The sequence below is a fragment of the Miniopterus natalensis genome, chromosome 15 (genome assembly GCF_054644295.1).
Source record: "Miniopterus natalensis isolate mMinNat1 chromosome 15, mMinNat1.hap1, whole genome shotgun sequence".
Taxonomy (NCBI): Eukaryota; Metazoa; Chordata; class Mammalia; order Chiroptera; family Miniopteridae; genus Miniopterus; species Miniopterus natalensis.
In genome coordinates, this window is record NC_142095.1 from 9,168,060 (window position 1) to 9,188,301 (window position 20,242).

The following is a 20,242-nucleotide window of genomic DNA, read 5'->3' on the forward strand; positions in this document are numbered from 1 at the left end:
CAGTCCGACTGCCAACCAAGAAATCGTCCCAGGGACATGAGCATGTGCTGGGGGACCCAAGCTGTGCCAACCAGCCACTGCCCCAGGAGACTCTTGAGCAGAGTCAAGAACAGAAGGAAAGCAACTGGAACAGGGCCACTCCACTAAATCGCGGGAGCCACCGTGGTTCTTCTCCTCCCCAAGGAGCAGCTGTCCACGCTTCTTCCCCTCGGAGTCACTCCTAGCTTCCAAGAAATTTATTTTGGGCCCGGTTAGCTAGTCAGTTTGTTTTGATTGTCACCAAAGAACCCTCACTGATACAGACACCAACTGCTCTCTCCTGGGGGCATGAGAGAAAAGCCAGGAGTAGTGAGCAAACCTTGGCCAGAAACATTTGCAGGCCAGCACTGCTGGTTTCCAGCTCAGCAGCTGTGTTCAGTGCACAAGCTCAGAGACCCATGCCCTGATTTTGAACTGTACCTGCCAACGACTTCCAGAATTTTCCCATACTCTTCACTTGGATTTTTTAAAGCTTTCCTCCTCGTAGAAATGTTGTAAAAAAGGTCCTCCACCTGAACAGAAGACCGAGTTTTCTTGTAAATTCACAGATGTGGAAATAAAGGCCCAAGCAGTTCACCTAAAGCTGCATCTTAAAGTGAAGAGTCCAACTCTATTTATCGACAGCCCAGGGCAGCCTTTACAAAGGAAACGGGGGACATTTTCCCTGCCTCCCACATTCATTCGCTGATTTCTCAAGCAGGCACTGGGCGATAGCTCTAGGTCAGGCTCCTTGCTTTGTACTGGAAATGTGAAGACATAAAGCACAGTCCTGCCCGGAACAGCACAAGATTTAGTGGGGCAGACATAAATTTACAGACGGTTATAATATCACATGGCATTCAAATATTTTCAAATAAGAATAATTACAAAATTTCTGAGCTCGTTTGGGGTTCTTGGAAATCACACTGTGGTCACCTGGGACTGGATTCCTGTTAACATGAACTTGGAAGCACACGTTCATGTCCCCTCCTGCCTGCCTCAGCAAGCCCGGGGGTTGGCGTCTCCAGGGAGATGCGCTCTAGCTGGGGCTGGAGGCGGAGTGGTGGGATGAAGACAGCGGGATGCTTTACGGGATCACAGAATGGGAAGAGCACACAAGTGGCACCAAAGAAATAAGGCAGCATAATGGACTTTCTCCTGATGACACACGCAAATTACTCCAACTCCCTTTGAGTGGGCAGGTATTCTTTTTTTTTTTTTTTTTTAAATATATCTTTGTTGATTTCAGAGAGAGGAAAGGAGAGGGAGAGAGAGACAGAAACCTCAATGATGAGAGTCACTGATCGAGCCCGCAACCCGGGCATGTGCCCTGACCGGGAATCGAACCCCGATCACCTGGATCCTAGGTTGACGCTCAACTGCTGAGCCACGCCCGGCCGGGCTGGGCAGGTATTCTTTATTCCACTTGATAGATGAGAAAAGTGAGGTTAAGGGACATTAAGCGACTTGACTCTGGACACATAACCACTGAGTGGCAAGGCTGGGACTCTAACTTCCCACATCTTCTGGAGCCAAGCCTAAGGTTCTTCCAAAGCCAACTACCCTGCTGCTGATTTCTGCCATCCCAAGAAAAGAATCTCCCAGCTTCTTAACATAGATGAGGGGATGGACAGGCTGCCATGCCACAAAAGTCAATAATCATTTCTCTTGCACAGAGGGTGGTATCTTGGGATTTCTATTAACTAGCAGAGATTCATTTCACTGTTACTTTGAAAGTTCAGGGACAATTTTATTTCAATATTTACACAGAGCTCTTTTTCAACAGTTTACCCTCCCATGTCCCCTTCTTACCGTTATCTGGGTCCCTTGATTGCCTGCACACGGTTTAGGAGGAGCCTTCAGCTTTCCATCTGAGTAACTTGCTCTAATTAGAAAACATAAGATTATAAATATCCAACAGAAACAGAAGAGATACTTAGTTGTCCAAAGGATAAAAAAGAACATTATACCAATGACACATTAAAACATAGCTAGGTTATATACTGTCTTACCATTTCCCTCTTTATTTTTCCACTACTCTCATAACCATTCCAATTGGATACCAAAAATATATATGTATCCCTGTTCTTCTAGCAAATGTCGCTTTTTAATTCTTGAGTTCTGAGCTACAAAGAATAGTTTTGCCAGTGCATAAGATGAACAGTGAATTTTTTTCAATAATTCTGCAATGATTTATTGAGGGGCTACCATGTATCAGGCCTGCACAGGCCCTGGTAACAAAGACAGGCCTTAGAAAGCTCTTGATCTAGCGAGGGCATCAACTCTTACCCAAAGTGGAGGGCAACGGGCTAAGGATCTAGAGAAGGACAGCCAGCCTGGGTGAGTGGGATAGGCGAAGGTGTCACAGGAGAGGTGACAATTCATCTGGGCTCTAGGGAGGACTCAGTTTCAGGTGCAGAGAGCAGGGGAGATCACACAGGAAGCGAAAAATATAAACAGGAGCCTGGAGGCTTTAGAAAACACAGCGCCTGGGGGCATGGAGAGGAGGCTGAAAGGTGGACTGAGCCTTCAGAAGGGTGCTCACTGCTATGATGACTCTGGATTTCATCCTGCCTTGGAAGGGGAGTCACTAGATGTCCCGAGCGGGGCAAGACAAGGTGAAGAAACGGAAGTTGTGTCCTAGTCTAGTTAGGACATTGACTCATACGTCTCCCACTTTGTAAAAAGGGATCCTAACCCTAACCGCCCCCCAGGTCCTGGGGTAGTTATAGTCACAGTCAAACTCCTCTAGATCAGCGCTAGATACTCTCACATGCTCCACCTTCCACCACTTCACACACCTGTCTGTTCAAGGGACTGAAAACAGGCAGAACTGCCCACCAGTGAGTGGCCAGTGCCTATAAAAACAAAGACGTGATTTTGATTCCTTGAATCCTGTTTTTGTTCTGTTCCAAGGCCGTTCATCAGCCTCCAAAAACTGTGCCAGCATGACAGGTGGTCAGTGGTAACCATGAGAAGGCATGTCAGCACAGGGAGGCACATGTGACAGGAAGCTAGTGGCTCCCGAGCCAGCTGAGGAGCCGTGAGCCTCCAGCACCCCAGCCACGGCCCAGTGATCAGCTCCAAGCGACACCCGGCCACTCAGAACATCTCTGTGGAATCGACACCTTGCTGGACACTTGTAATATGTCACATCTTCCCCCCTCCCCCCTCTCCTCCCCCTCCCCTCCCCTTCCCTTTCCTTCCTTCCTCTCTCTTTCTCCCTCTCCCCCCCCTTTGTTAACCCTCATCAGAAGATATTTTTTCCTTCTTTTGAGAGAGAGAGACACACACATCAATTGGTTGTCTCCCGCATGTGCCCCGACCAGGACTGGGGATCGAACTTGCAGCCCAGGTACGTGCCCTTGACCGGGAATCGAACCAGCAGCCCTTCGGTGCGCAGGCCGACGCTATAACCACTGAGTCAAATGGGCCAGGGCTGTCACATCTCATCTTTTAAGAATCCATGAAATAAGATTATAACCTAATAACCATCCCTGTAGAATATCAACCAATCCAAAGAGAGGCAAGAAAATTTACCCAAGATCTCAGCCAAAAAAGGTAACATTGGTATTTAAATAAAATTACTTCGAGATGCAGACATAAAGCACATTTCTGGGTGAATATACATGAATGAAAGAAGACACACTATACCTGTATGCACACTTCCCATCAGCTGTTTTGGTTGTAATAGTAACGTGGGCCACATGGCTTATGCTGGCCAAAGCCTAGGAAAAAAGGAAATGGAATGAAAAAAATTCACTGCCGAGTCAACCCAGTGACATCATTAAGGGAAAGGTTATCCAAATTGCCTACATCATTAAGGGAAAGGTTATCTAAACTGCCTCTTCCATTTTCTATTAACAAATGGCAACAATGAGCACTGTGTTCACTCACTTTGATAACATGTTTAAAAATAAAGGAGAGCCCTAACTGGTTCGGCTTAGTGGTTAGAGCGTCAGCCTGTGGACTGAAGGGTCCTGGGTTTTAACTCTGGCCGAGGGCAGGTAACTTGGTTGCAGGCTCAATCCCCAGCCCTGGTCGGGGTACATGCGGGAGGCAACCAATCGATGTGTCTCTCTCGCATGGACATTTCTCTCTCTCCCCCTTCCACTCTCTCTGAAAAAGCAATGGGAAAAATATCCTCGGGCGAGGGTAAAAATAAGTAAATAAATAAAGGAGGCTATCAAATTGAATCTGTAGTATAATTACTAAAACAAAGGGAAAATATGTTAAAAATCCAAAAGGAAATACACCAAAGAATTAATGTATTAATAACAATTGTTTAGATGTAGAGGCATGTTAAGTATTCTCAATGATTTGTCTTCCAACAATTTTAAAACTTGCCTTCAGAAATGAAGAGTCACTCCAAATAGGCAATAGTGCATACTTTTTTCAAAGCTTTTCTGTAAGCAACTACATGTTCAGAAATGTGAACTTACAAGTATGCAGTTAAGACAAAACGAATTTAAAATGACCACTTTTTTCCCCTTTAGAATCAAGGTTGGTTTCCTAGCCCTTTGGAATCTGTACCTCCTTTCGCAAGAACACCCCGGTACTCAAGAATGCGCCCCAGGCGCTGGAGACCCAGCGCAGCCCGAGGCGGGTTCGGTTCATTAGCATGGAAAAGGCTCCGCTCAGTGATTAACAACGTCTCCCAACAGATTTCCCCGGTTTATGTAACTGAGCTAATAATGTTCAGACCGTGTCAGGAAGGACATTAAACACACGCAGTACCACATAAGCCGGGAAGAGAGGGTGCCCCTGGCAGCCGGTCCCGCTGTTTCAGGCCTCTGTACGGCACTGGGGCCAGGGGAGGAGCACAGACTCGGGGCAAACGCAAGGTTCAACTCCCCAGCCTGCCACTTTCTAGTCCTGTGCTCGCCACGTTTCTTAATCTCAGTGTCAGTTTCCTCGTATGTAAAACAGGGTAATAATAGAAGCTTCTCTGCGGAGTCATCAAGAGTAAAAGAGTTAATACGTACAAAGTGCTGAGAGCCATGGTGGCACACAGAAATCCCTCAATAAATCTTCTTTAATTACAGTGAAATTATAACCCCAAAGATACCCTACAGAGAGGCAAAGGCTCCAGGTCATGCAAAGCCAGAATGAAACTGCTTTGCTAGAGCACGACCTGAAGCAAACTTAAAATCAAGGAGCCTAGGGGTAGATACCCTGCAGCAATTCCGGGCTCACCGGGAGCGAGGAGGCCTGAGAGCAGCGCTCTGGTTTGATCTGAATTACAGTGACTGGGTGGCGGCTGCCTTTTAATTTTAAAAAATTAAATAAAAGTAATACATGCACATGACAAAATAACTGAAAAACGAATTCCCCATCCCCACCTTTGTGCTCATTCCCCTCAGCTACAGGGCAGCTTCCCGGTGCCTCAGCGCCCCCAGAAAGGAGCACAGCCCTGCCGACGCCGGTACTGAGACCAAGTGCCGCCCCTTCTCACTCCAGGGCTGTAAGATAACAGCTGTGTTGTTTTAAGCCACTAAACTTGTGGTTATTTTTTTCAGCAGCAATAGGAATGTAACCAAATGTTTGAAAAGTATACATATGTTTACTTATGAATGTTATTTCTACAAATATATCCTAAGGAAAATAACTGAACAAAACACTGTATAGGTACATGAGTATTCATCAGAGTATTAAACAGGAAAAAGTGGCAGAGTATAAACATTCAAAAGGAAACCATCTGAAGAGACTACAATACACACATTAAAAGGTTAATGGTCCGTGATGCGCGGGCAGGCTAAATAGCCATAGCGGACAGTGCGTAAAAGAAAATTAAATTAAAAGGGGGTGGGGATATCCAAAGGGAAAGGCTACACAGCACCGAGCCAAAGGGTATTAGGTCCATGATGGCAGCAAAAATATACTTGGGACAGTGAAACAAGAAAGAGCATAGAAGCTGAAACCAGACAACAGTGGCTCCGGGCTGCCTGTCACCACTTGAGCCAATTAAGCAGAGACAGGGTTGAGTCATACATGAGCATTTATTCCAATCTGGCCGGCAACATGGGAAATGGTCATCCACAAAAATCTGTTCTGCCGCCCCCCATAAGCCAGCTGCTTATTGAGTATAAGGACAAAGATTACACGGGAAAGGAGGAATTACAGGCATGGGGAAGCGGGCAAGGAGGGCTGGGGGTAGCTCAGGGCTAGCAAAGGCGGGCGCCTCAGGGACTCCAGGTGGGTGCCTGCCTCCAGGACCAGATTATAGGCAATGTGGACTGGGGTTGAAAAGGGCAGGTGCCTCCAGGATTCCACCGTTTCGGGAACAAGGCTGCTAATCTTTCCATGGTGACAGGCAGTTCTCGGAAAAAGGTGCATGGACCACATTCCACAAGTAATTCCCATGTCCCAGGGTGTACAACTCCCAGCCAGGTTAGAAAGTGCTTTTTCTAATTAGAACAGGTCACAGTTAACAGAACACAATTAATGTGTCTTATAACTATAGCTAACAATTATGGTCAACAGAGCATGATCAACATCTCTGCCCCTAACAAAGCAACAGGAGAACCTAGACTGGAATCCCTTGGTTCACTGAGAAGTCAGAGAGAAGGGGGCTTTGGAGACAGGTTCAGGGAGTAAGCCCAGGATGAGCTGCCGCTGCCCATTGCTCCCCTGCTTGCAAGGCCCCTTGGGTCCCCTTGGAGGGATGGAAATGGGGCTGGTGTGTTCCCCTTGAGGAGAGCACCCACTGGGTCCTTTGTCCTGAGCATATTTATCTTTTTCTTGCAGGTGGAAATCTCAGGGGAATGTCTCAACAGAATATTCATCAGCTTTCCAGGGGTGCTCTTTTAGGGTCCTGGTCTCCACTGATTGGCTGGTGCCAGGGCAGGGGGTCATTCTTCAATGTATGAATCTGGTCCTGAGTAAGCCACTGACACCACTAGTCTGGTTTTGCTGCTTTTCTGGGCCTGGAGCTGAAATACAACTGAGGCCTAGATATTATCTTTAGGGAGGAATGCTCAGGGGGTCTAAACCATGTGACCAGCGATATGCTAGGGGAGGAAAGGTTACCCTGGGGACAAAGTTCTTGTTTTCCCAGTTTCGCCACTTGCTAGGCATCCGCGGCTTCCTGCCCTGGTGAGTTTTTGTACCCGGCTTTCTATACCTGGCTTCTGTACCTGGTCCGTCTAACTTACATGTAATATAAAAGTATGTAGCCATTAAAATTTACGTAGGTCTACTTACACAGTGAATGAAAAGATATGCACAGAATATTGTCATAAACACATGATACTATTTGTCTTTAAAATATTTTCATCTATTTTCTGTATCATATGTTCCTATGCTACATCATATAATTTCATCCACATATATTTCAGTATATACCTTAAAGGGAAAGGACTCAAAATAACCCATGATTTAATTTTTACACCAAGAAAATTAACAATACCTTCTTAATAGTGTCAGATAACCAATCTGTGTTCAAATATCTCTGTCTCAAAAAATTCTTACACTTTGCTCAAATCAGAATCCAAGGAAGAGCTATACTTCTAAGCTGGTTCACATGGCTCTTACATCTCTTTTAATCTACAGATTCCTGCTCCCTTCTCTTCTTTTCCTTGCAGTTTATTTGTTGAAGAAAACAGCATTTTATCATGCAGTTTCCCAGTCTCAGTAAATGCTCCCTTGCCCCCTGTATTTTCTGTATACTGGTACTTGGATTTGACTATTGATCAGAGTCACATTTGATTTTTGGACAAGAAACCTTTGCAGGTTCTGTTCTTCCATCAAAAGACACACAATGTCGTGTGTGTGTGTGGGGGGGTCCCTATAGATACAGTTTATAGTATATTAAGTATCTCTAAATAAGTCTCAGTTTTGGCAAATTGAACTTGTTTGTTTAGGTTTACATTTATTTAACAAAAAGTCTCTTATTTATCTGTTGAGAAACATGCTGACAAAGGGCAGAAATGTCACCACAGGAGGGTATTTCACACACTTATTTAACCCACAGCTTACCTCACCCCGAAAGCCGTAAGTAGAAATATTAGCTAAATCCTCAAAGGACTGCAGTTTACTTGTAGTGAACCTCTCACACACAATATCCAGATCTTCTTTCTAGAAGATACCAAAAAATAAGGGAATAGTTATGTTACTCATTTTTTCCCAAATCTTTTAAAATTTCCCTCTTCTTTAATGAACCCAAGAAGAGATTCCTCTTAGGAGAGGAGTTTTTAAATTAGCAGTAACTTGCTCACTTGGCATCCAGAACACCACACTGACCTGGTGCTCCTTCCTCCTCACTTGTCTCATTTGCTGGTTCTGTCTCATCTCCTCTGACAGGGGGCTAACCCAGGACGCCACCCCTGGACCTATTCTCTACCTACACACACTCTCTTGATAATCTCATCCAACCTCATGGATTTTACAAAAATTATTAGAAAACTTCTATAGTAAAAATTTAGATACATTTTACAAATACATTTAATTGTAGTAAAATACACATAACAGAAGTTACCATTTTAACCATTTTTAAGTGTACAATTCTGTGGCATAAAGTACATTCACATTGTACAACCATCACCAGCATCCATGTTTCCAAACTGAAGCTGTATCCATTCAACAAAACTCTCCATGGTCTCTCCCCCAGGCCCTTGGTAACCATCGTTCTACCTTCTGTCTCTATGAGTTTAACTACTCCAGAAACCTCCTATAAGAGGAATCATACAATATTTTTCCTTTGGTGACTGGCTTATTTCACTTAGTGTAATGTCTTGAAGAACCATCTGTGTGGTAGCATCTGTCAAAACTGCATTCCTTTTTAAGGCTGACTAATATTTCATCATATGTATATATCACATTTTGTTAACCCATTTATTTGTTGATACATGGGTTGCTTCCACCTTTTGGCCAATGTTAACATGGTCTAAACACGGGTGTACAAATCTTTTCAAGACCTTGCTTTCAATTCTTTAGGATAGATACCCAGAAGTGGAACTGCGTGATGGTAATTCTGTTTAATTTTTTGAGGAATCATACCATTTTCCACAGCATCTGCACTATTTTACATTCCCACCAATAATGCACAAGGGTTCCAATTTCTCTACATCCTTGCCAATACTTTCTTTCTCCCTCCCTCCCTCTCTCTCTTCCTTTATTTATTTATACCATCCTAATGCATGTCAAGTGGTGTCTTGCTGAGGTTTTCATTTGCATTTCCCTAATTAGTGGTGTCGAGCATCTTTTCATGTGAGTCTCATGGCTTTTAATAGCATCAAAATGCAATACACAAAATTTTAATCTCCAACTCAAACCTCTACCTGCACTCCAGACTCACACATGTATCCAACTAGAAGGCATCTTAAGTTTTTCATGCCCTCAAGTGAATTTTTGATCTTCCCTCAAACCTATTTCTTCCATAGTCTTTCCCATTAGCGAATGGCAACTTTTTTCCATTTGCACAGTCAAAAACCTTGAAATCATTCTTGACTCCTTTTTCTTACACCCTTCACTAGCAAATTCTGAGAGCTTTGTCTGCACAATCAACCCAGAATCTCACTGCTTCTTATATCTCTACTGTGACCAAACTGGTCCAAGGCACCATCACCCCTCCCCTGGATTGCTACAAGAGCCTCCTCACTGCTTCTGTCCTGTCCTATCCCACTACAGTCTATTTTCCATACTACAGACAAAGGATTCTATAAGAAACTCACTAGACCATGTCACTCTTTGCTCAAAACCCTCTAATAGCACCCCACCTCATTCAGAGTAAAAGCTGAAGATTTCACAACGGCCCACAAGGTCTGACATGATCAGTGTGCTTATCTTTCAGATCTCATCTCCTGTTCCAGACACACTGGCCTCCTTGCTGATCCTCAAACATGTCAGGCATGCTTCCATGTCATGGTTTTTGCAGATACTGTTCTCTTTGTCCAGAACACTCATCCTTTAAATGGCCTCATGACTCACTCCCTGACATCCCTGCACAGTGCCCAGTACAGAATAGGAACTCAATAAACATTTATTGTTGATGTTGAATTTTTCAGTCAAACAATCCCATCCACAGAAGCCCAGTGTCCAGAACAGGGAAAGGTTTTGCCACTTCCTGCAGGTGTATCACATGGAGCACCTCTGAGGGTCTACTTACCCTGATCCCGGTACCATTGTCTTGGATCTGAATCAACTTCAGGCCTCCCTCTTTTACAACCACTTGAATACTTGTGGATTTTGCATCTAAACTGTCAAATCAAACAGAAAAAAAATAGCAGACTGTAACTACCCTAGTGCACAAATTTTAATATGAGCCAAGGGATAAAAACAAATCCCAAATAAATATAAGACTTGTCTGATTAAATTTTTTCCTTTGTTTTACAGGCTCTGTGACTACACTGTTATGTTTAGAGGAAGGGGAGGGGCAGGAGGGGCCAACCGTTATTTCCAATAGGATACCCACCACCATTTCTGTTCCCCCAGGAAAGAAGGTGAAGTTAGAAGTAGGTCCTTTTAGCACGTGTCTTGTTCTTACCCTCTCCTCTACTAATTCAACCATTTGTTACTCAAACTTTATTCAGCCTCAGCTTCTTAAAGGACTCAAGTGAAATGTCATTAAAAGTTCTAAATGTTTTTCTCTACTCTCCCCCTTTTTTCAAGGAAATATATTTATGCTGGGGGAAAGAAAAAAATGGCAGTGCAGAAAGTTCTTTAAGAAGCTAATGAATCTTTTGTGCCTTCAGAGAACAGCCTACGAGCACAGAGCATCCGCTAGAGAAAACAAATTCAGGCTGGTGCTGGGAGAGAAAGAGAAGTTACGGCGGCCTCGCACAGAAAATTCTTTATTTAGAAGTAAGACGGTAAGTTACTTAACTATTGAAGCCCTTTTCCAGCAGCCCGGGAGTTGGAGTTCTTTAGCCACCTCGACTGACACATTAAAAATAACATAACTGGATCCATATAAAGTCTCTGCTTATAGAATTAATTATAAGCCACTCAGCTTAGACAGGATCCTGGCACAGTACAATTACAGGCCCAAGGCGTTCTACGCGTGAATTCCAGCAGCGCAGAGACCAGCCAGCCTTTATAAACCGTGTAAGTAAGAAGGAGGAGCCCCTGCCCCCTCCTAAGTCTCGGCCTCCCGTGGGGCGCCTTCTGGCGCTTTGTTCTCTCAGCCCCGCTGCCCAGAACAGTTTACGTTTTCACAATAAATCCCTCTAACAAATGTACCCTTCTCCGCTGGGGCATTTTTTCTTTTTTAAGGTATGTATGAACATCAGTTGATAAAGAACCTTACACAATGTTCGGGTACGTTATGGGCATGTCTTTTCTGAGGTTTGCAGTTTACACCCCCTTTCTTTCCACGTTTTTAAGTGTTTGACATTCCTAAACTTCCGAACTCCCTAGGATCACGTATCTTCCACGTGCCCCCCATAAAAGAAAAGGGGATCATCAACTTGGCAATAGGAAAATCACAAGTTAAACCCAGAGAAAGATCACCGGCCTGTCCTAAAATCTCGACAGTTTATTTATAGTAAAACTCAACATGAATCGTCCTCTCGAATGTGCACGACTTTGGGGGGGCATAAGCATGTAACTGATAAGCTGGAGGAAGAAGGGGAAACCCCACCGAAAATTCTTATACATTTTAAACTTTGCATCTTCTGCGTATATGATTTTAAAAGGGCTTCTCCCGCTCAACGGCACCATTAAAATAATACTGTGCGGCCCTCTGCGCGCGCCCCCGCCAAGCCTGGGAAAGTCTCGCGACAGCGCGGGGGGCGCGAGAAGGCAGGACCCCAGGGCCGCCGCCGCGGCGGGCGTGCGCCGCGCTCGCCTCCGCCCAGGGCAGGGGGGCGTGGCCGCGGCCCTCGAGGAGCGGCCCGTTAAGTCGCAGCTTCTAAGGAAGCCCGCGCGACTCCCTCCGTACCAGTTCTCAATCATCTCCTTGATGGCGTTAGCCGGCCGCTGGATTACTTCCCCCGCCGCGATGCGGTTCACCACCGTCTCGTCCAGCCGCCGAATAACGCCCGCTGCAAGCGACATTTTGGCGCCAGAGGCGGCTAGGTCACGTCGAGATGCTCAGTGGCAGCGCAGTCAGCCAATCACTTCAGAGCTCCGTGCTTACGTCATCCCCTACCCTTTCCGAATCAGGGAGCTATTGATTGGGCAGCTTGGGTGCCAGTCAAATTTCTGAGGTCCGTGGCTTCCTGGGTCTCTTCGTCCCTCCCGAAAGCAGCTAATGTCCAGCAGCTGGGAGGATTTGCGCGTGCGCGGCAGGAATCACTGTCCGCTCTCCGGCCAATAGGAACGGAGATCCCCTAGCGGGAGGCTGGTGTCGCGCGGCTCGGGTGATCTGGCGCAGAGCGTCGGTGGCCTTTGGCGCTTGCTCCTGCTCCGCCCCTCTCTTTGCAGCCGCTGGGACATCTGCCCCGCGCTTGTGGCCTCCAGAATAATGTGGATGACACCTAAGAGAAGCAAGATGGAAGTGGAGGAGTCTCGGGGCTTCCGGCCCGAGTGGACCCAGCGTTATTTGGTGGTGGAGCCTCCGGAGGGCGAAGGGGCCCTGTGCCTGGTGTGTTCCCACCTCGTCGTACCCACCTGCGAACGCGACGTCAGGCGCCACTACGAGGCCGAGCACCGGTACTACCAGAGGTATGTGGAGGAGGGCGAGCGCGCGGCCCTGGTGGAGCGCCTGCGGCAGGGCGACCTGCCCGAGGTGGTCCCCCCCACGCCCGAGGAGAGGGCTGCCCGCGCCGGCCTCGGCATCGCCCGCCTCCTGGCGCTGAAGGGCCGCGGCTGGGGCGAGGGCGACTTTGTACACCAGTGCCTGGAGGTGATGCTGAGTGATGTGCTGCCGGAGCAGGTAGGCGTTTTGGGTGGCATCGATTTGTCGCCAGAGGTCACCCGGCAGAGGGTCTTGAACATGAACGAGAATCTTCGCAGTCAGCTTTTTAACCGAGTCAAGGACTTTAAAGCCTATTCCCTCGCCTTGGACGACCAGGCGTTTGTGGCCTATGAGAACTACCTCCTGGTCTTTGTCCGCGGCGTGGACCTGGACTTGGAGGTGCAAGAAGAGCTTCTGACCATCGTCAACCTGACCAATCACTTCAGTATTGGCGCCCTCATGGCGGCCATCCTCGAGGCCTTGCAGACGGCCGGGCTGAGCTTGCAGCGAATGGTGGGACTGACCACGACCCACACCCTGAGGATGATCGGCGAGAACTCGGGACTGGTGTCCTACATGAGAGAAAAGGCTGTGAGCCCCAACTGTTGGAACGTCATCCATTATTCGGGATTCCTTCACTTGGAACTGTTGAGCTCCTACGAGGTAGATGTTAATCAGGTCATAAGCACCGTATCTGATTGGATACTTCTGATTAAGACAAGAGGCATCCGGCGACCCGAATTTCAGGCTCTGCTAACTTCATCGGAATCAGAGCATGGCGAGAGGGTTAATGGACGATGTCTGAACAACTGGCTTAGAAGAGGGAAAACTTTAAAACTGATATTTTCCTTAAGGAGAGAGATAGAAGCATTCCTGGCTTCCGTAGGGGCATCAACCATCCATTTCTCAGACCAGCAGTGGCTTTGTGACTTCGGCTTCTTAGTGGATATCATGAACCACCTTCGAGAACTCAGTGAACTGTTGCGGTTCAATAGAGTCTTTGCTGCTACTGCCTTTGACCATATTTGCTCCTTTGAAGCTAAGCTGAATTTGCTGCAGAGACACATTGAGGAAAAAAATCTAACACACTTTGCTGCCTTGCGAGAAGTCGTTGATGAACTTAAACAGCATATTAAAGAAGAAGAAAAAATACTTGATCCTGGTAGGTATAAAGTGGTGATCTGTCGCCTGCAAAAGGAATTTGAGAGACATTTCAAGGACCTCAAGTTCATTAAGAAGGACTTAGAACTGTTTGCAAATCCTTTTAACTTTAAAGCCGAACATGCACCTATTTCAGTAAGGGTGGAGCTAACAAAACTTCAGGCAAATTCTGACCTTTGGGAGGAGTACAGAAACAAAGACCTGGGGCAGTTCTATGCTGGCTTGTCTGCTGAATCCTACCCAATTATCAAAGGGGTTGCCTATAAGGTGGCATCCTTGTTTGATAGTAGTGAAATCTGTGATAAGGCTTTTTCATATTTGGTTAGAAACCAACACACTTTGAGCCAGCCGCTGACAGATGAGCATCTCCACGCCCTGTTTAGGATTGCCACAACTGAAATGGAGCCACATTGGGATGCTCTTGTGAGAGCAAGAAATGCGCCTGATCCATAAGCTTTTGTAGTACATCATTGAAACACTCCACGAGAATCCAGTTCTAAAAGCAAAAATTTGACCTTCAAGTTGACTAATCTGGATCGTGAGGAAGCACCATTTAGTTACTCAAATTGATCACAATTCAGATTCTTCTGACTTTTTTTTTTCTCCCTCGTCTCAAGAGGCAGCATGGGACTGGAACATGGGAACACCTCTTTTCAAACTTAATGACAAGGTCTTCTTTTGCTTTTATGATATAATTGTTTTTAAAGAAGTTTAGTACTGATGATGTGAGTTGAATTAGAAGTCTGTTTTTAAGGTGTTTCAAAGAAATTTTAAGTCTTTAATGAAATGTTAAAATTCTGATGCATGTAGTCTGAAATTGTCAACTCTTTAAATGTATGTTTGATCCAATTTGCAGAAACTCCCATAGCAAGTTCAGAAGTTTCTGAAAAGGAAGAACATACATTCAGTAGAGGTACTGTCAAAATATTTGAAACTTTTAAAAAACATATTTGTGAGCCTGAGGTAATATTGACAGATTACCTCCCTCTCACCTCCTCCCTATCCACCCCAGTGATGATGATATTACTAATAGGAGAAATAATCAAATACAATTTTAGGAACAAGAGTTATTTTTAAATTGCTGGTTAGAAGGCTTCCTGCAGTTTGGAGATCAGGCTAACCAGCGTTTGGAGGTTCCCCTGAATTTTTCACATTTGGGTACTGTTTTACCAGCTCACCTATTAAAGGACTATGGTAAGTATAGAACCTTAATGATTGCCCATTAGTAATTTTTTCTGTTGTAGACACATGTTTGGCCCTGTCAGGAAGGATAAAGCAGAAAGATTTTTGCACTCCAGGATGAGGAGGTGTGAGAGACTTCAGCTTCTTTGTCCTGTCTGCATGGGTGTTACTGCTTTATAAAGAGATCCTGCTTAAAGGAAACTATTTTATAGTGATATAATAGCAGATTTTGTTAGCTGCTGGAAGTGGATTTATTAGAGAATTTGAAACTGCCCCCCACATTCTATGTTTAAGATAGTGCACAAGTAGAAGTATTTAGCTCACCAGGTAGCTTTATTCAGATTGTAGCAATTTCATATTTCTAGTGAGCCATCTGCTTTGTGCTAAAACAGTAATTTTCAAGCTTACGTTAACCATGAAAAGGAAATTGTACAGCAAAGTCAAGTACGTAAAATGACTTAAAAACAGGACCCAGTTTATAGGTCCTCTCAAGTACAATTTGAAAACGTGTGCTAAAGTCCTGTCTTAACTATTGTTACACGTTATTTTATGGTCATTGGTCCAGCAAATTCAAGGAACCAGGATACAACCAGGAATTGAGAAGGAACTGATGCCTCAGCAATCAAAATAGTGCCATAAGAACCAATGCATGTCAGTGGTTCTCAACCAGAGGCAGTAAGCCCTCTTTCCAGAGGATGTTGGGACATACAGGGGACTTTTTTGGTGGTTGCATTTAGTGGAGGGGTTCTGCTGGCATTTAAGTGCATAGGACAACCTGGCACACTGAAGAAGCATCCGTCTCTGAAGTACCAGTGGACCCCCTCCAGTGTAGATTATTTTATTTTGAGGGACAGGGAAAATTACCGGTAGAAACAAAATTAGAAGGACAAGTTGGGCAAACTTGATACGGGAGATTAATTCCAACATTCTGAGTTTGGCTGGTAAGGTAAAAGCTTTGACATGTTTTGGTAGCTCACAGTGGCATTTATAAATCAGTAATTGATATTGAACCAAATTAAAGGACTCCATTGTGTTATATATAATTCATTGAGGGCAGAAAAGCAAGTGTTATAACACGATACTTACCAAGAATGGTCAAGTTGAGATTTTGGTAAACGGGGACTAGGCTTAAATTTTTGTAAAAACACAGTGAAAATCCAACCAAACAAAAATCTGCCGGTAATTTCCCAGTAGTTTGGAGCATTCTCTTATGGCAAGTGCTTTATTGAAAGAATGATTGGAAGACCTAAAGCTGCTTCTGTTTTCTAACCCTGGTTCCTCAAATATTGAAGTCTTGTACATTTTGTGAAGTTCTAGTATATATTTTGCTTACGGTAATAAAATTAGTTGGCATCATATAGTCATTGAGTGGGTGGGAGGGGAGATATAAGCCGAGGATTTTAAATTGACCCTGAGTAATAGGAGAATTTGCTATAAACTAGTCTTGTTTGTAAAAGAAAAATGTGTATTTTACTGTTTTCTGTATTGAGCAATTCTGTAACTGCATGGCAGTCTTGTTTTTTTTAAATATTTTTTATAAAGTAGTTGTTACTGTTCCTGTTGTATCAGTGAATATAGTTTAAATAAGTACTATTTTTAAAAAAAACCTCATATGTCTTTATACTTCCCATTCCTACTAGTTTTCTTAAAAGATTTGTCTGCATTTCCCTTCTCCCATACTGCCACTCAAACTGCTCTACCAAGCTCACAAAGTCCTTGTGAATATTCTCACCCTCTGACACCACGACCACTCTCCTGAAAGATGTTTGCTTTGGCTTCGGGGAGATACCACCTCCAGGTATGCTTCGCAGGTGCCTCTTTCCCTTAAATATCTGTGTTCTTGGAATGGTTTCGTTTTGTTTTAGGCTGTCTTATCCTGCATCATCTCCTTAGCTGCTCCCATCTCCTTTCATGGCTTCGGTTACCACCTGTATGCACATGACTCCCAAGTTTATATCTCCTTTCTAGACCTTTCCTAATTCATAAATCTAATTACTAACTTAAGTCCATTTTGCTGTCTCATAGGCACCACAGCATGTCATTGATCTGGCCCCTAAACCTTCTCCTGTCACGTTCCCTCTTGGTAAATGGCACTACTACTCCTGACCATTCAGTTGTCCTTGCCTAAGCCAAAACCTGAGTCATCCATGACTTTCCCTCTTCATACATCATACCATTCACAAAAACCGTTCTGTTAAGTCCACTGTTTAATTTTTTCTTAATCCTCCAGTGCTACTATTGGCCTGTAATTCAGGCCATCAACTTACCTAAATGATAGCAGCAGCCCCTCATTAATCTCCCTTTCTCTGATCCCTTTCCACACTGCAGCCAGAGTGTTTCAAAAGACTGGTCTGGTCGTACCACTCCCCTGCTCTCACCATTGCTCTCAGGATAAGGTACAATTTCTGTTCATCTTTCAAGTCTCACTTTATATACCACTTCCTCTTGGAAGCCTTCATTGATGCCCACTAGACTAGGTGCCCCTACTACGCACTCCCTAAATACCTTATTTTTTCCTAACCATATACTTAATTAACCCACTTTATTGTTACTTGTTATTAATCACTGCTAGACTGTAGGCTTTATAAGGGCAGGGCGCTTATGCCTTGCCCATTGTTATATCTGTAGTGTTTAGCACAATGCCTGACATTTCAATAAATGTTTGAATGAATAAATGTTCGTGTATTGTTTTACAATCTTTGAAGCCCCTTTGCAGTCTCGTTGGACCTTCACTGTGGTCCTGTCTTAGACTGCTCACTGGGTAATTGCTATCCATATATTACAAATTAAGGAATGAGACTAAGTTCTTTGTAGCTAGGGATCTCATTGTATTCCCAGAATGTAGCTCGGTGCTTGGGACGTGGCTCAAACGTTGTTGGGGAAACAAACTTAGATTGCAATTTGCCCTCGTAAACATATAGTAAAGTCAGGATTCGAACCCAGGGATACATAAGTCCACTCTGTAATATTAAGTCATTACCTCCTTGATACAGAAGCCTCAAATTTTTTTTTAATTTCCAAAGGAACCTGGATGAAAAATACTGGACAGCTGTTTATGGACTAAAACAACTTGTAAGTAATTAGAAAGGTACATTTAATATAGAAGGGTAATGCTGCGTAAGAGTTAATACCCACTTTCCTGCTGTAGGCATCAGTCCTACGAGAAGGTGGCATGCTATTCACTTGCTGTTTTTCTTTACAGACAATTTCTTGTTCTTCTGGATTTAAAAGTAAGTAAATTTAACAATGTTAGAGGAGTGACTCAGCCCTCCGGGTCACTGAATATTTAAGTTCACTTGCTTTGCTACCTGCAGGCTGTCCTTATCACCTCCCCAGGGAAGATGACTCAGAAGTGACATCTAGCCAGCAGTACTTAGAATTGCATATTTGGTTTCCTGTTTGGAAGGTTTCTGAACTTAATTTCTGGCTACCTGGGACTTTCGGAATTCACGAGAGAGCCATACCCTTAGTCTCTTTCCTTGAGTCATGTTGTCCAGTGTAAGGGATTAACTAGTGTTAGGCGTTTTTCAAGCATGGGCATGTCAGCCAAGGGCAAGCCAGTGGCTTGATGGAGAATTCAGTCCTGGCTTTTGTGCTTGGCTAGCGTTCCTCAAGTTTTCTTGTAAGTAGGAAAGCCCACCAGCCCATGAATGCTGTCAGATTAAGTTCTATCGACAGCATCTGGTTTAGTTTCCCTCTGGTGGATCGCATGAGTCACCAGGACAAGTCAGGAAAATATTCGTTAGTTGGAATATGAAGGGTACAGTTGGAAGGATAATGATGGATCTGTGGGTTCCTTCATGGCCCATTGATGGTGGCCTTTCTCTGCTGCTCCGTTATCAAGGATGCTTGACTGTTATCCCATGACTTGAACATAGGCAGGAAGACAGAATACCAGTTACTCACCCGTGGTTGGTAGTTCCAAATAGATCTTTGCCCCTCTCTCATAGCTGTGTAGAAGTATGTCCTCTACCTGCTATCAAATGTCAATAATTTTTAAGGCTTGAGGGTATGTACATGGAGACGTCTCTTGTCTTTTGTATATGTTTAAAAATTGCATAGCAAAAATGAATCAAGTTTACACTCATTAGGATGGCTACTAAAAAAACAACATAAAAAACAGAATAAGTGTCAGCAAGGATGTGGAGATATTGGACCCCTTGTGTATTTTTGGTGGGAATGTAAAATGTTGCAATCACTGTAGAAAATAGTATAGCAGTTCCTCAGACTGATGAATCTCAGTGGGAAGGTGGGGGTGGGTTGGTAGGGTGAGATTAATCAAAGAATTTATATGCATATATGCATAACCCAGGGACACAGAAAATAGTGTGGTGAAGGCCTGGGGGCGTCAGATATGGGGTAGAGGGGATCAGTGGGGGGGAAAAGGGGAGGATATCTAATACTTTCAAAAATAAAATAAAAAATATAGCAGTTCCTAAAAAAATAAAAATAGAATTATCATATGATCCAGCATTTCCACTTCTGGGTATATATCCCCGAAGAAGTAAAAAGGGGGATTTAAAGAGGTATTTTTACACTAAAGTTCATAGCAGCTTTATTCACAATAGCCAAAAGATAGGAGCGATGGATGAACAGATAAAATGTATATACGTATATAGTGGAATATTACTCAGCTTTAAAAAGGAAGAAAAGTCTGACATACGCTCCATCATGGATGAACCTTGAGGACCTTATGCCAAGTGAAATAAACCAGTCACAAAAAGACAAATACTGTGATTTCACTGGAGTGTTAAGCATGAGACAGAGATTGTCAAATTCATAGAAAGAAAGAAAGAAAGAAAGAAAGAAAGAAAGAAAGAAAGAAAGAAAGAAAGAAAGAAAGAAAGAAAGAAAGAAAGAAAGAAAGAAAGGAAGAAAGGAAGAAAGGAAGAAAGGAAGAAAGGAAGAAAGGAAGAAAGAAAGGGGGGGAGGGGGGGGAGGGGGGGAGAGGGAAGGAAGGAAGGAAGGGAGGGAGGGAGGGAGGGAGGGAGGGAGGGAGGGAGGGAGGGAGGGAGGGAGGCTGGGGGTTATGATTTAATGGGTATAGTTTCAGTTCTGAAACAAGAACAGTTCTAAAAATGGATGATGGTGATGATGGCATAGCAGTGTGAAGGTACTTAATACCACCGAACTGTACACTTAAAAATGGTTAAAGTGGAAAATTTTATGTGTATTTTACCACAATTTTTAAAGAGAATTAAGTTTACTCGATAAAGTTAAACATAAGCCCACCCCATGACTCAGCAATTTCACTCCTAGGTATTT

At 44.2% G+C, this 20,242-nt stretch overlaps 2 protein-coding genes across 3 annotated transcripts in view; one reads left to right on the forward strand and one right to left on the reverse strand.

Annotated features, from left to right (window-relative positions):
• The window catches only part of MLH1 (mutL homolog 1), a 33,796-nt gene extending 21,700 nt beyond the window's left edge, over nucleotides 1–12,096 (reverse strand). The window contains exons 1-6 of one of the 2 annotated variants that reach the window (XM_087824872.1): nucleotides 11,897–12,096; nucleotides 10,124–10,214; nucleotides 7,996–8,094; nucleotides 3,673–3,746; nucleotides 1,831–1,903; nucleotides 460–551 (exon numbers count right to left, since the gene is read on the reverse strand). In XM_087824872.1, coding sequence (XP_087680998.1) covers nucleotides 460–551; nucleotides 1,831–1,903; nucleotides 3,673–3,746; nucleotides 7,996–8,094; nucleotides 10,124–10,214; nucleotides 11,897–12,012 — 545 coding nt within the window. In that variant the 5' untranslated portion in view covers nucleotides 12,013–12,096. Of the gene's footprint in view, nucleotides 1–459; nucleotides 552–1,830; nucleotides 1,904–3,672; nucleotides 3,747–7,995; nucleotides 8,095–10,123; nucleotides 10,215–10,840; nucleotides 11,057–11,896 lie in introns of those variants that run through there. The other variant, XM_016198850.2, reaches the window with a different exon arrangement.
• A 252-nt stretch (nucleotides 12,097–12,348) lies between these two features.
• On the forward strand, nucleotides 12,349–17,652 carry EPM2AIP1 (EPM2A interacting protein 1). The gene is made up of 2 exons (XM_016198851.2): nucleotides 12,349–16,775; nucleotides 17,306–17,652. The coding sequence occupies exon 1, from the start codon at nucleotides 12,422–12,424 to the stop codon at nucleotides 14,246–14,248; it is 1,827 nt and encodes a 608-aa protein (XP_016054337.1). The 5' UTR covers nucleotides 12,349–12,421; the 3' UTR covers nucleotides 14,249–16,775; nucleotides 17,306–17,652.
• Nucleotides 17,653–20,242: the final 2,590 nt, after the last annotated feature.

What these genes read in the sequence shown, in the direction of transcription:
- EPM2AIP1 (XM_016198851.2), top strand. Translation starts at nt 12,422, where the DNA reads ATGTGGATGACACCTAAGAGAAGCAAGATGGAAGTGGAGGAGTCTCGG.